The sequence below is a fragment of the Rhamphochromis longiceps genome, linkage group LG19 (assembly GCF_057381845.1).
Source record: "Rhamphochromis longiceps isolate RC_006_pf linkage group LG19, R_longiceps_female_GT1.1, whole genome shotgun sequence".
Taxonomy (NCBI): domain Eukaryota; kingdom Metazoa; phylum Chordata; class Actinopteri; order Cichliformes; family Cichlidae; genus Rhamphochromis; species Rhamphochromis longiceps.
This window is the reverse complement of record NC_140575.1, coordinates 19,467,204-19,480,734: the sequence shown is the minus strand read 5'-3', so window position 1 is coordinate 19,480,734 and position 13,531 is coordinate 19,467,204. Positions and strand designations below refer to the sequence as shown.

General features: G+C 39.5%; 1 protein-coding gene across 1 annotated transcript; it reads right to left on the bottom strand.

Moving 5' to 3' along the window:
* Positions 1–7,460: 7,460 nt before the first annotated feature.
* cox16 (cytochrome c oxidase assembly factor COX16) lies at positions 7,461–12,353 on the bottom strand. Its single transcript, XM_085392523.1, has 4 exons — positions 12,213–12,353; positions 10,894–10,971; positions 8,865–8,933; positions 7,461–8,297 (listed from the first exon to the last, which is right to left on the bottom strand). Exons 1-4 carry the CDS (start codon positions 12,270–12,272, stop codon positions 8,184–8,186), a joined length of 321 nt encoding a protein of 106 aa, XP_085248649.1. The 5' UTR covers positions 12,273–12,353; the 3' UTR covers positions 7,461–8,183.
* Between the last annotated feature and the right edge of the window lie 1,178 nt (positions 12,354–13,531).

Here is a 13,531-nt window from a genome sequence, read left to right as displayed (position 1 = left end):
TTACCATCGACAAGGGATCACTTGGTGGTCCTGCTGAACACATTCTCAATGATCTCTCATCAGCTCTTCTGTGTTGTTGTGCCCATTGTTTAGTTGCATTGCACAACCCGATGATCTCTATCTCCAGTTATATGCATTACTAGTCAATAAGAGCTTCGCTGGGCACACAGTCCTTGATGCAGCACAATCACCCTGCTGACGAGACAGACGAAGCCCCAGAGACGGGAGCAAAGCAGGAGGATGTTGACACCACCACCACCTCTAATTATAGCATCATACAGGCCTGAGGCACTGTGAGGGAGGGGGAAAAATCCTTAAACTCCCAGAGCAAACCAAACTGTATGTAAAATTAATTCTGGTATTTAAGTCTTTTAAAATAATTAGCAGTTAATCAATAATGAATAATTATTCCCCTGTCTAGAAACAACACGGATAGACTCTTACTGCAGCATGCAGAGTCCCTCTCTGTTGGGACGGAGCCTGTATGCAAAGCAGGAAAAATCAATTGGATCCGATTTTAATTACATAGTCCGGCACTGTGGTACAGAATCTCATTAGCCTCTTCAGATTTCCATGCTTGTTGAATTCAAGTCTGAGATTCAAAAACAATCACTCCCCAAATAGACAGACTGTGTTTTTGTGTGCGTGCGTCTGTGTGTGAGGAGTGCGGAGGTAAAGAGGGGGAGGGGTGCTATGATGAGCCAATCTGTCCAGGTAGTCCAAACCACTAGCACTCCCCCATCCTCCACTCCTCTACATGCAATGCTGTAATTAGTATGGAGACTACAGTTGGATTTTTAATGAAGTTTTCTTATCTGCAGGAAAAAGGGTGGAGGCTGAGAATACACTGGACATACTGGTGGTGCTTAAGTGTACCTGCACCCAGCATGCATCACATGATTGGAATTCAATGCCTGCTCTTGCCCCTCTCATCAAAGTCCTCAATGCATTTAGTGATGATTAATGGATTATACACCAGGCCTGCTTGTGCTACCCACTGAGAGGAGCAGCACTTACAAGGGGGAGGGTGGCTTGATGGTCTTAGCTCTGAAAACTGACTGCTGACATTGATTCTCAGAATAAGGCAACTTTTCTCCAGCTCCTCCTTGCTAATTTCTCTCTTCACTGTTTTACCACAAGAAGCTTGACAACGGCATGCCACACCACGCAGGAGCACCAGCAGCAGTGGGGAATAAAACAGCATAGCAGGAGAGAATAGTGCTGCACTTGCATTTTCTGATTCGTAATTTCACTCTCTCTCTCTGTGCTGCACTCGGCACTTGCTGATAATTTGTAGGATTGAGATGCAACAACTTTGCCCACCCAGGCAAAGGCACTGTGGGAGCGGCCAGAGAGAGAAACAGGAGGGAGCGGTCATCAGGAAAGTTAACATCAACATCACCCCCTAGGCGACGTCCACTTACAATAGGTGGTAATGAACGGTGAACCTGTGAAACAAGAAAGGTAGAGAGTCACCTTGCATCAGGATCGCAGGGATGGCAGTCACTCTGAAGACTTAAAAGATGCATGGAGTGTGATTTAAATCAAAATATGGCTAGGCTGAAGGGTCATTTGGTTTTCACTGCTTAGCTAAATGGCTGTCTGGCATTATACATTAGTTTTAGTGTTATCTACCATGTAGACATTTGATTGTAGCATTTGTAATGTCATGAGAAACCTGTGACCACATCTGGTAGCCCCTTCTATCCTTGAGATGAGCTGACACACACTACCACCACCCAGGATGTATCAGAAGAAGATCTATCATCTAATTCTGAAGAAGTCCAATCAAGGACTGGTCGTCTTCTACCGTGAGTTTTTTCTATCCAGGCATGCTTTTACTGCGTTGGCAGTTTGTTTGGGATCATTCCCCATGAAAAAATTAGGTCAGTTGACAGTTAGTTCATTTCAGATAGTATTGCATGGTGGATTAAAATCTGATTGTACTATTCTGTGTTCATAATTCCATCAATTTTGACCTCCTTCGTGCATGACGATGACTTGAACAAAAAATTTAGAATTTGGATTCATCACTCCATAAGACCTGCTGTCTGAGATTTTCAGTCAAGTTCTTGTGTAATTTGGCACACCTCAGCTTTTTCTCCACACTTGGTTTCTTGAGAGCTACCACCATCCACTGAGACCTCTGAGGTCCAGGATTCAGATGAGGCTTCGGTGAACAGTAGATGGATCAACCAATGGGGAAGATCAACCTCTCCTATGTCCTTTGTCAGTTTTGTTTGATTGTTTTGTTTTTCTTAAGGACGTGACTTTAAGACATAGTTCATCTGCTGTAGATAATTTTTAGGCCTGGCACTTTTTCTTTGTCCTTCTAGTTCCCTGGACCCTGCTGAGATATGCCGAGTTTTCAGCTAATGGCTGTCTGGGACAAAACAAAAATCTATTTTATGCCCAGCAAAGTGTTATCTTTGGCATTTCTCATATATTCAGCTCAAGAAATGGGAACAAATCACACCATAGGGCGACCAGCATTTTTATTCCGCATCTATGCTTACAAATAACAGTAGATTGCTGTACAAAATGTGCTGCAAGAATTTGCTCAAATGTTTGAATATGTTTGCCATATAAATATACTCACAATGTTGTAGTCCCAGAAGGAAAAATCCTAATATAGTAGAACAGCTCACACCTCCACTGCACTAGAAATATTTTCTTCTTTTTGTGGCATCTAGCCAAACACCATCACCTTTATCCCATCATCCAGACATACATGCTTTGGCTTGATTAGGTGGGGATGCACATAATCAAATTGAGAGGACGAGCTGGTTATTTTTTCTATAATGCAATAAAAGCTTTACCACTGTGCACCAATAAATCCTCTCCTCAAATAAAAACCTGACAGTCCATAAATTTGTACTGAGTGCAGATAGAGAGGAACCACTAAGCTTTCCCAAATATATGATAAATGCACTTTTACTTCAGTATTTGCTCACATAGTGTAGCCTGTCTATGAAGAGTGCCACCTCCGCAGCTGCAGCTATTGGAGCTGAGCATTCAGTGGTTCACTGGTCCGGAATATATTTGCAGGGGAAGATGGGTGAGTGAGGGATACCCGCACCGACTCCATTACATCAGAGGGACGGTGCACAGAAGACGAGTGTAGGACACTGGACTCCACATTCATCTACTCGTCTCCCTTGTGCCTTATGGTGCTGAATGAAAGACAGAAGGACAGGATGGAGGGTGGAGCATCAAAAGTACGGGATGGCGATATGAAGGAAGACCGGATGAGACACAGATCAAGGCGGAGAGGTCAGTTCGACTGAGGGACTTAGCGTCACATCGCCCGGGCCCCTGTGCCCCACAGCCACATCTCCATGGCAACTTGTGGCCCCTGCCTCGGTCGCGGGGAGAGTGGAAGTGACGGCGGCGATCTGTGCGTGTTCCGTCTGGCTCATTATGTGGCGAATGAAGTGAAACAGCCAGGGGGTGCATTTGTTCTGCGTGGACTACCCCCTCAGCTGCCAAGCGTCTGTCTATTTATAGAAATGAAAGAAAAAGAGAGAAAGCGGGCCTAAATAAAATAAGCACAAGGGCCATTTCTCGACTCACTTTTCCTCCTCTCTTCCCCCTCCTCCAGGTAGTAAAAGTCTCTATTTTCTGCATCTCTCTGAGACTCAGAAGGGTGATGAAGGCTCTCCCTAACTAAAGACCGTTTTCATATTTGATAAAACTCTGTTATTTTCCTTTAATGTATAAAATTTCACAGATAAAACATAGAAAATCCTGAAACTACAAACTGATACTGACTGGAGTCTAATACCAGGCATCATCATGAAACAAAGTTTAAGTTTAATAATTGAGTTATTAACATTTTAACTGATAGATGACTGAATTTAGACAGAAAAATCAATGTTTCTTTAAAATATATAACTCTATATTGATATATTACAGTGAAAGCCTTGTATCTGTGATGATATGCACAAGTTATTCTTCCATGATGTTAATTATTTTGCCCCCAGCCAGGAAGAATATTCAAATCCTCAGTCAATTATAATACAGAGGACAATAGACAGTTAGCGAGTGACTACCCTACTAAAAAGGACATAGGCATGCAGGAGGGGTTTCCACAAGTACTAACTAAACTGGCCTTTTTGAACTTATTGCAGAGAAAATGGTGCCGAAATCAAATGAGTGCAATACAGATGTGTGCAGTTCTTTGTTTGTTTTGCATGAACAAATTTCTGCAAATCTCAATGAATTGAAATAACAAGAGCAAAGCAAAATTCCTCCACATTGATGTGAGAGTGATAAAATCAAACAGAAAGTTATTACTGCAAGTTATTGCTGCTAAAAGTGGATCATGGTGTGTACTTGGCTTTTTTTTAACTAAATAACAACACTCTGTAATATGTGTTGTTGTTGTTTATAATATTGAGATATTAACACCTGGTGAGAACTAGATATTTTTTTATTATGTCCAGATATGTCAAATCTGGACATAGTGGGCATACATTCTTTTTTTTTTTTTCTTTTTTTTTTAAACCATGCCTGTACATCGAGTTCTCTAAAAAGCAAATTCATCAAAAATCCGAACATCAGTCTCTGTGACTTAAAGATTTCAAACTTTCTGCTTATTGCAGCTTTAAAACAACAGCATTGATGCTAACGTCAAAGATCACATTAAATACAGTTCCTGGAAAGAATCAATTCTCCAGTGTTTACTTTGTGTCATCAAAGTGACACAGTATTTCTTTTTAATTTTCTGGTGATGATTTTTAATCAAACTACCATTCCCTATATAAGTGACAGTCTGCTGGTTAAGCTGTCACTGATTAGCATTAAGTAACAAATATCAAAACGTTGTGATTTCAGTCTGGTGTGAGAATTCACCCGATGATGACAAATGAGATATTATATTCTGCATTTCTCTCACTGAAGTGAATAGTCATGTCTTCAATCCTTGTGAAAAATGTCTTCTCATGAGATAATACCAGTGGTAATTAATCATCATCTGGGGAATGTGTGAGTGAATCTGCGGAGAGGGAATTTTTCATTCATCAAGGGCCAAAAGGACTGTGAGCAGAACGCTTTTTCTGCAGAGTTTCCACATCAGAGTTGTGATGATTTGGCAGATTAAAAACCAGACTTGCAGGGCTGCTAATTAAAGGGGGAATCGACTGATGGAGGGGCCCCAGAGCTGAATAGGGCCACTGGAAGATGCTCAAGATTATTTTGAGAGCCCCAGTTGTCACATTGCCCAGAATCTCAACCGACTCCACAATTCTTGTTTCTCAAACTTCATTAGTTCTCATCAAACAACACGGTAAATATTGAATTTCATTTCCCCCTTGTTTAGCCTTGTCCACTTAATATTTAATTGCATTTTCTTGCATTCTCTAATAAAAAATTGATGTGCATGTGAATGGGCGTATGTTTTTCAAATATGGGCTCCATCTCATAACACATCTTGGCAGCTCACTTACGATAGCAAGCCCTTCCAGGCTGACCTATTTTGGCCTCTGATGACTACACCCCCGCTATATCTCCTCATCGTAGAACTGTAGAGCTGTAACATGTCTTTTGCTTCAGCGCTCTTAAGTCTTCTTCACGTGACTCACTTGAAGTAGGCTCTGTGGAAAAGCTGCGAGGCTGTAGAGCCGTACACAATTAACAAGGTTACACGGTTCACCAAACACTGAGCTAAATAACTTCCATATAATGTACAGTGAAGTAGGACAGTGTGGAGGAAATAAAGAAACGGCTAAATGAGTGGGATGTTTAGCTGAAAGCAAAGCCACCTCACCTAATTTCACACATCATTTTGTCTTCTAGAGATTTCCTTGCTAGCAAGAGAAGGGCCCACTTTCCTAGACATGTGTTACACTTCGTCCAAGAATCTTGTTTCTTTTTGTTTCTTTTTTTTGTTTTGTTTTTTTTCCAGGACACGGTGCAATCTGTGTTTAGGAGACCGACGCCAAAAGTCTGCAGTGATGAAAGGACATCTGTGAGGAAGCTAACTGCTAATACTATCATGCTGGGATCCATTTGTTACCATGTTAATATCAACCACGTTCATGCTGACAAATATTTATCATGTCCACGGAAAAATCTTGAGCTACCCCCATTTCTTTATATCTTTGCTTTCTAGGAGCCAGATTTTTAATTTTATATTTCGTTATTTTTGGAAAAAATGATCATGAGTAATAGTTTTCTAGGTTCTCTTAACGTCTTTCAAAGTTTTTCTTTGGACACTGGCTGCTTTTTCATGAATGTTTTAGGGTTTTTGGCTGCATTTCATCCAGTGATGTTGATGATCTTGTCAAAATTGATGGAATACTTTTCCGCATCACGAAAAAACACACTGCCAGTTCCCTTTCTACCACAACTGTTTGATTTGTTTGTTAGTCTGATTGTAGTGCTTCTTTTACTTAGACTTTGAATGTGTCACTTTTTATTGTATCACATTTTCAAATGTTCCTGTTATTTAATAAAGAAAATAATATTTTTTTCCACCACCACAGCTAACCCCTCAGTATATTGAGGCCAAGCTTAATGAGCATCATCAAACTCAATATCTTTTCTGTCCCAAAGAAACAGCAGCATCCTCGCTGTAGTTCTTATTTCTAGACAGTATTCATCTAATCAAAAACAGCCCTGGAGCCACCCGGTGGAGCATCCAGCACGAGTGTGTGATTCACCTCTAAGATTACAAATGCACCAACATGTGGCTATTCTAATTTTAGAAGCCTCTTCGCAAAACACCAGGCATTTTTATCAACCCTCCGCCTGACGCAAGAGCTTTGATGTGATCCGCTAATCCTGTTATAAACACTTGATTACTCCGCTTTGTTATTCAGAGGTGTTTGGCGGATAAGAGGCGATTGCTACTTCATGGCGCTTTGCCACACATTCAAACAGCCTATGACAAAACAGCACTCTGAGCAAGATGTATTTTTGTACAACCTGTGCATGGGAAAAATAACCCTCACATATGATCTGCTGTTTGTTTCCTGAGCCCAAGAACACTCTGTATTAAAACAGCTCAAAAGTCAGGAACGTAAAAAAGGGATTGCGGAAAATGTATCCCAAGACATTTTCATGCACCTGAAGAATATTCATTACATCTCATTTCACAGCTGAATGAGATGAGGCAGCACATGCATTATCTGTCACTCACCCACACATTACCTAAACGTACGAATCTAGGGCCATTGTTGCATACAGAAAATATCATGTTCTTTTGTTTTTAGGACCAAAAAAGCAAAAAGGTAATACTATTTCTATTATAAGCACAATAAATCCACTGCAGTGCAAAGTAATAACTGTCAGAAAAACAGATTACTGTCGAGAAGTATAAAGCCTGAGGAAAGGCTGGACTGTTCTCTTATTTATTCCTTTATGCTTCCAACTGGTAAATCAATGCAATACCATTGTAAACAAAGACCCACCACATCCACCAGCTTTTGTCAAAAACAAAATGAAAGTGAAGGCAACACTGTGGATAAACAACAATAATTTATTGAGTCATGTAAATCATACATGGATATATAATCCTTTCTTTGTGGAAGATGCAGCAGGACACAGATGGGCCACCTGCTGGCTGAGACAGGTGACACCTGATTTATATTTGTGCATTAAATTATAAGTATCAACTTTTTTTTTTATTATAACACCAGTTTTGCTTCTATGGCATAATAATAGTAGTAATGGACAGCTTGAGCCAATCACAATGCTGGTATTTTGGGTGTAAAAAAATGATGATAAAGTCATTGTCTATCAACTTCCCAGCAAATCAGAAAACACCGCTTGACTCTGCACCACCACGTATTCAGGTGTGAAGCCTACTCTGCTCCACGTGCTGAAAACAATGGAGACAGCATGTGTTTTATGACTGCATTATATCTATATAAATATATATTAATAATAATATTACTTAATATTGGACACCACATGAATTTATCTGTGAACGCAGAAATGGTCCTGATGATACATCAGTCTGACTAATAGCTGTGAACATGTTACAACCAGAAGAAACCATTATCGCCTATTAATGTATATTCCCCAAGTCTGAATTCCTGCACAAGCAAAGACAAAAGAGTCCAGGCCCTGAAGCTGCAGAGACTACCATAACTGAATCTCAGGTCTCTCCACAGTTCATTCTTGTAATGTTCCCGGTGTGTATTTGTGTGTGTGCCTGCTCAGCCTGATGTCCTCCAGTCTCAGTCTTTATTGCTCAGCTTCCTGCGCTGCTGCTCCTGGTACTCCCTGGAGTCCTCCCAGGGACGAGGGCCACGGATGTTCTTCCATTCGTCCAAATTCATCTCCTTTAGCTTCTGCAAAGCAAAAAACCCACAAGAGGCAGAGTTAAACTCCAAGATGCCTTGAATGAAAAAACAAACAAAAAAATATAAAAGAGGATCATCTGCCCCCATCTCATCCTATGCTAACATCCTCCTCTGTCACACAAACTCTCCTCTTGCCTTATTGAGCTCCATATTTAACATTTTTGTCTAATACATCCACCATCCTCAAACCATCTCAGCGTTGTCTCCAAGCCACTCAATCTGTGCTGTCCCTCCGATGTACTAATTTTCAATCTTGTCCACATCCAAATCTTCACTTTCTGCATCTCTTCCTCTGCCACACCTCCAGCTCCTGTCTTTTTTGTCTGTGCCACTTTCTCCGAACCATACATCACAGCAGGTTTCACTATCTTGTCAATCTTTCCTGTAAATTAACCTGGTACTTAAAATTTTTAACAATGCACCAAAAATTCTGTCAGTGAGGCATTTTGACACTTAAAAGCATGATTTTTGCTCTCCCAGCTTTCTTGCAGACACACTACACAAGTCAGTCTTTGATCTATTCCACTGCTAGTCTCACAGCCTTGTTCCCCTTACCTCGTACTCTTCTTCCAGTATGACCGGCTGCCTCTGGATGTTCACTTTAGCCTCCAGTGAAGGATCCAACTGCAGGATGGGGGAAAAAAGAGGGGAAACAAAATGTTTACTTAGCTGTCACAGCGTCACAGAATTAAATTCCAACAGTAAGAAATAAAGAGATTATGCAAAGGCTCCCCTTGCTTGAATGACTGATTTGTAGATAGTTTGTTAAGAGGAAATTAAAAGTACTAAAATGAGGTAAGAGAAGGTTTGTATAGTTGCAACTTGCAAATGAGGTCACCATTTCATTTCCCACAATGTTATTAAATATTATGTATTATGCTATTTAAAAGATGACATATGCAGAAGAGGTGAACTACTTTCCTTGTGACTATAAATAGAAGTAAGAAACACTCTACACTTTGTCTCACCGGTGTAGAACTCTCTAAACCCAGAGGGAGGATCCAATTTACCCTGTTTTACTGTACAAATTGTTCTCCTTGAATTGCCATCAACATTACCCAGTTCAGTTACATATACACACACACACACACACACACACACACACACACACACACACACACAAGAAGGTTATCGGAGAGAGAGTTGAATCCAGTCGAGTTATGAGGACTTTGCAATTCAAATTGATTTTGCCTGAGAATAGGGCTGAAATGAATCCCATTCCGAATCATTACTTTTAATGAGTTCTAATATTTCACAGCAATAATGCTGCAGTTACACAGCTGACTGATGAATTTCATAACACCATGATTGATTTACAATTAGACCTACATTACTACAGCCTATTAATAATATATAGAATATTCTAGAGCATTGACACCAGGGAATTAATTGCCTAAGTTAGTCAGGTACCTGCTGTGGAGGTGTTAGCAGCTGAAACTGGGTACAAACTGGGTATGCCAGAAATAAAGAAAGTTCACAAAAATCTGAACAGGGAATAAAAAAAAAGGCATTCAGGTTCATCTCTGCCAACAGGCTAAATCAAATCATTGAAGGGAAGATGCAAATTGGATCACACAGTGACTTACTCTGAGTGGCTTCACTGACTTAAGTGAGCACTTATCTGCGAGAACAAAAGAATGAAACTGGCCAATAACAGGCAAGCTAAAAACAGTAAGAGTGGTTTTAATCATGAGCATACAACTTTTTAGATATGCCATGCATTAAATTATACATGCAAACACACACACAGCAGAGTTCAACATTTACTCCACAGTGTCAGAGAGAGAGGAACAAGATTCTCTTTGCTGCAGGCCCAATCAGAAGAGAGTGATACGTGTGGGGGCTGCTGCACAGGCACAGTGCCAGGGGCCCAATGCCCTCCTCCTCCTCCACCATGATGATGATGATCATCATCATCATCATCATCATCAGTCTAGTGCTGCTTCACATGGACAGTAATAAGAAAAGAAGCCCCTGCTATCTGGCTCCCACCCAGGTATCACGCATCAACGTATGTCGAAATAAAATAACACAAAACTTGTGCTATTACTTCCCCTCACAGCCAGCTTATCAGACTGTAATGCCTTCTAATAAATGCCCAACCTTTTATCATTTTAATGAATTGGTTGTCATTTAATGTATTATTAGAACTTGTTCTCCCAGCTTGCTCTTCTACCGACTCTACCGCTTGTCTGAAAAGATGGGTAGACTAAGTATTCAATTCAGATGTCTTAAAACTTGACCACACTGTACTAATCTGTAACAATCCAGGAGTCTTAACAATGAGACAAAGTGTGTTTTGTTTTGACACCTTACACTTGGGAGGAAATCTGCTGCAATTACAGTTCCAACCACTGGGTGGAGAACTTGCACACTGTCTACTGTATTGTACAGAGAGAAATTATTTTACCCGCTAACTGTACACTTAATTACATTGTATAGGAAGGGGTCTTCCCACTTAACAGTTTATGTAACCATAAAGATCTGGGAGTTTAAATGTAACTGACAATTAACTGACTTTGAATAAACCTCGACCAAATCCTTTTTCTTCTTCTTAAAATACAAAAGGAATCAAACTACAAACCCTTTTTCTGATCTTCTGGGAATCATACCGGATTTGTGTGAACTCCCGCAAGCCAAAGGAACCACCAACTACCAGCAACTGAAATAAGAAATATAAGAGAATGGAACCATAAGCATTGTGGTTATCTACAGCACCGTGCAAAAGTCTGGAAGCACTCCACACTTTGTAATATTTTGCTAGGTAAATCAGTAAATAGCAGCAATCAATTTATTGAAATAAACACACATGTAAATACAGTATATAAAGCAGAAAAAATGAAGCTGTTGCCGATCACGTGCTTTCTCATGGTGGATCAAATCTGATGGTAACTTTCTGTGTTCATAATTCCATCATTTTTGAGAAGATCTCCAACACCACTGGCTGAACTGAAGTCCCAAACCATGACAGACCTCTACAATGTTTAACGGATTGTTGTACCTGTCTCCTGAGGTCCTCTGCACATATTGGTGACAGTTTGAACCAATAATTTGATAAGATTTCTATTCATTACTGCAACAGACCTGTTGTCACTGATTTTCAGGATGACTCCTGTTTCCCTTCCTTAAGAGTGGCTTCCTGACAGCCAGTGACACCATTTATGATGAGGTGAACAGTAGATGGATCTGAAGGGTGAAATGCACCTGTGAGGTCATCTGTCATGTCCTTGACCGATTATTTCCCTTATTTCATAAGGATGTGACTTACGAGGAAGGATAGGCAAAATATAAAGAATCCAGGAATGGTTCGAGACCTTTGCACAGTACTTTATGGTATAACTTGGGTATTTCTCGTTAAAGTGGATATAAATAAATAAGAAAATAAATGCTGCGGTCACTGTAGCTTTCAAGACTTTCAAAACAGAACAAGAATTGCTAACTATCTAAAACCTTAATGATTTAGTCCACTGTATGGGCCTGTATGCCTACCAGACGAACAAATACAGCTTCCTTCCTAAAACTGTCAACAAAACCAAGCACTACAACCTTTAAGATGCTTCGACTCACATTTGTATACCTAACTATAGAAGCCTGGGATTCGGTTTGAAATACTGTTAAACAGTCACGATTAAAGATAAATGTCGTTACAGCAAAGAAAGGAAATGCCCAAAATGGGCTTTAACACCCAATTTAACTATAACTAAGACAAAACGAAAAAACAACTAATACTATTATGAAGTTCCAGATACAAGATCTTACTTCAATATTAGGAGTGAACTGGTTAAAGAAGTCATTTACACGCACCACGGTGGGGTCATGTATTCATAAAACAGCTACGCTGCTAGCAAATATTAGCTCAAACTGCTTAGTCTCCGTAAATATCGTCGCATAAAAGTTACTTACAAGCATAGGGATTCCATATTTCACCGTTTTGTTTTTCTGCAGCAACTTTAAATTAAACATAACTCTCCTTCAGACTACAAGCCCATGTTACAGGTTCAAACAACAAACAGGTGACATCTGAGATGCATTTCCTGGAAAGGTCCCACACTCAAACTGGTCCGTATAGTTTTGAGGGCACGCTGAATTGTTCCGTTGACTGTTCGTATAAGGGAAATGAGTTTGTCACATTTTTTCTCGTTGGTTTAGATAAAAAGTAAAATATCAGATCTTTACTCATGTCGCTCAACCAGGGGCTCTATAAATGTTCCCAGCAGGATATTTTGAGCACCAATCATTTTATATCCTGTGAATTTGTAGCATGAAACTTTTGTTGAAATATCTTTATAAAAATAAAAATAGATATCTTTCTCTATTATGCACCCTCTAATTTCTAACTAGGCAACCAGCCAAATTCTTTAAACAGATCAGCTGCAACAAATTTGAGACTGATGATGTTGACGATTAGTACAGATGATCCAAATTCAATTAAATAATATAAAATGATTCACAGAAAGCTTTGGAGAGTAGTGGAAAGGGCTGCTGTCAGGTGTAACAAAACTGAGTTCTATCCAAAATATCCAAAGGTGATCTGAAGTAGTTTATATCCCACAAAACCAGATGAAAATTATTTTTTTTAAAGATACACCAAATGAAGTTTATTCTGCACTGAAATAGTTTTGATTAAGCAATTTACTGATAAAACGTTTTTTGTTTGATGATTGCTTACACAATAATGAAAAAACATCTCTGAGAATTTCACAAAGTGACCTTCAAATGTTTTCAGTTCAAATGTATTCAAATAATGGCAAATTACAGCTCCGTCACTGATGAAGTAAATGCAATTCAGTAATTAAAGGTGAGTGGCTATAATTGACTATGTGTGTATACTGTATCATAAGTGGACAGACATGGATGTAAACCACACCTTAACTGTTTGGCTGAGGCAAAACAACCACAAGGCAGTGATTCTAACTTAAAGGTACTCTGGGTATTATTAAATGTGAACATATCGTTAAAAATGACATTTATTGTTTGTTGGGTGTCCTGTTTGAAGAAAACACTTGGGAGCCACTTGAATGAATGTATATAAACACATTTACATGAGAGGAACCTGATTTCAAGGAAATGAAAATGCTCAAATTTGAAAGTTTCTGAGTTATTTTGTTCATGTCCTCGTGTATTAGCTGTTTAGTTGTTTTATGATGAGATGGACGCTGTCATTATATTTTAGTATAGTGTTTGAGTTGAGGAGAATAAAAGAATATTTAACATTAATTGTT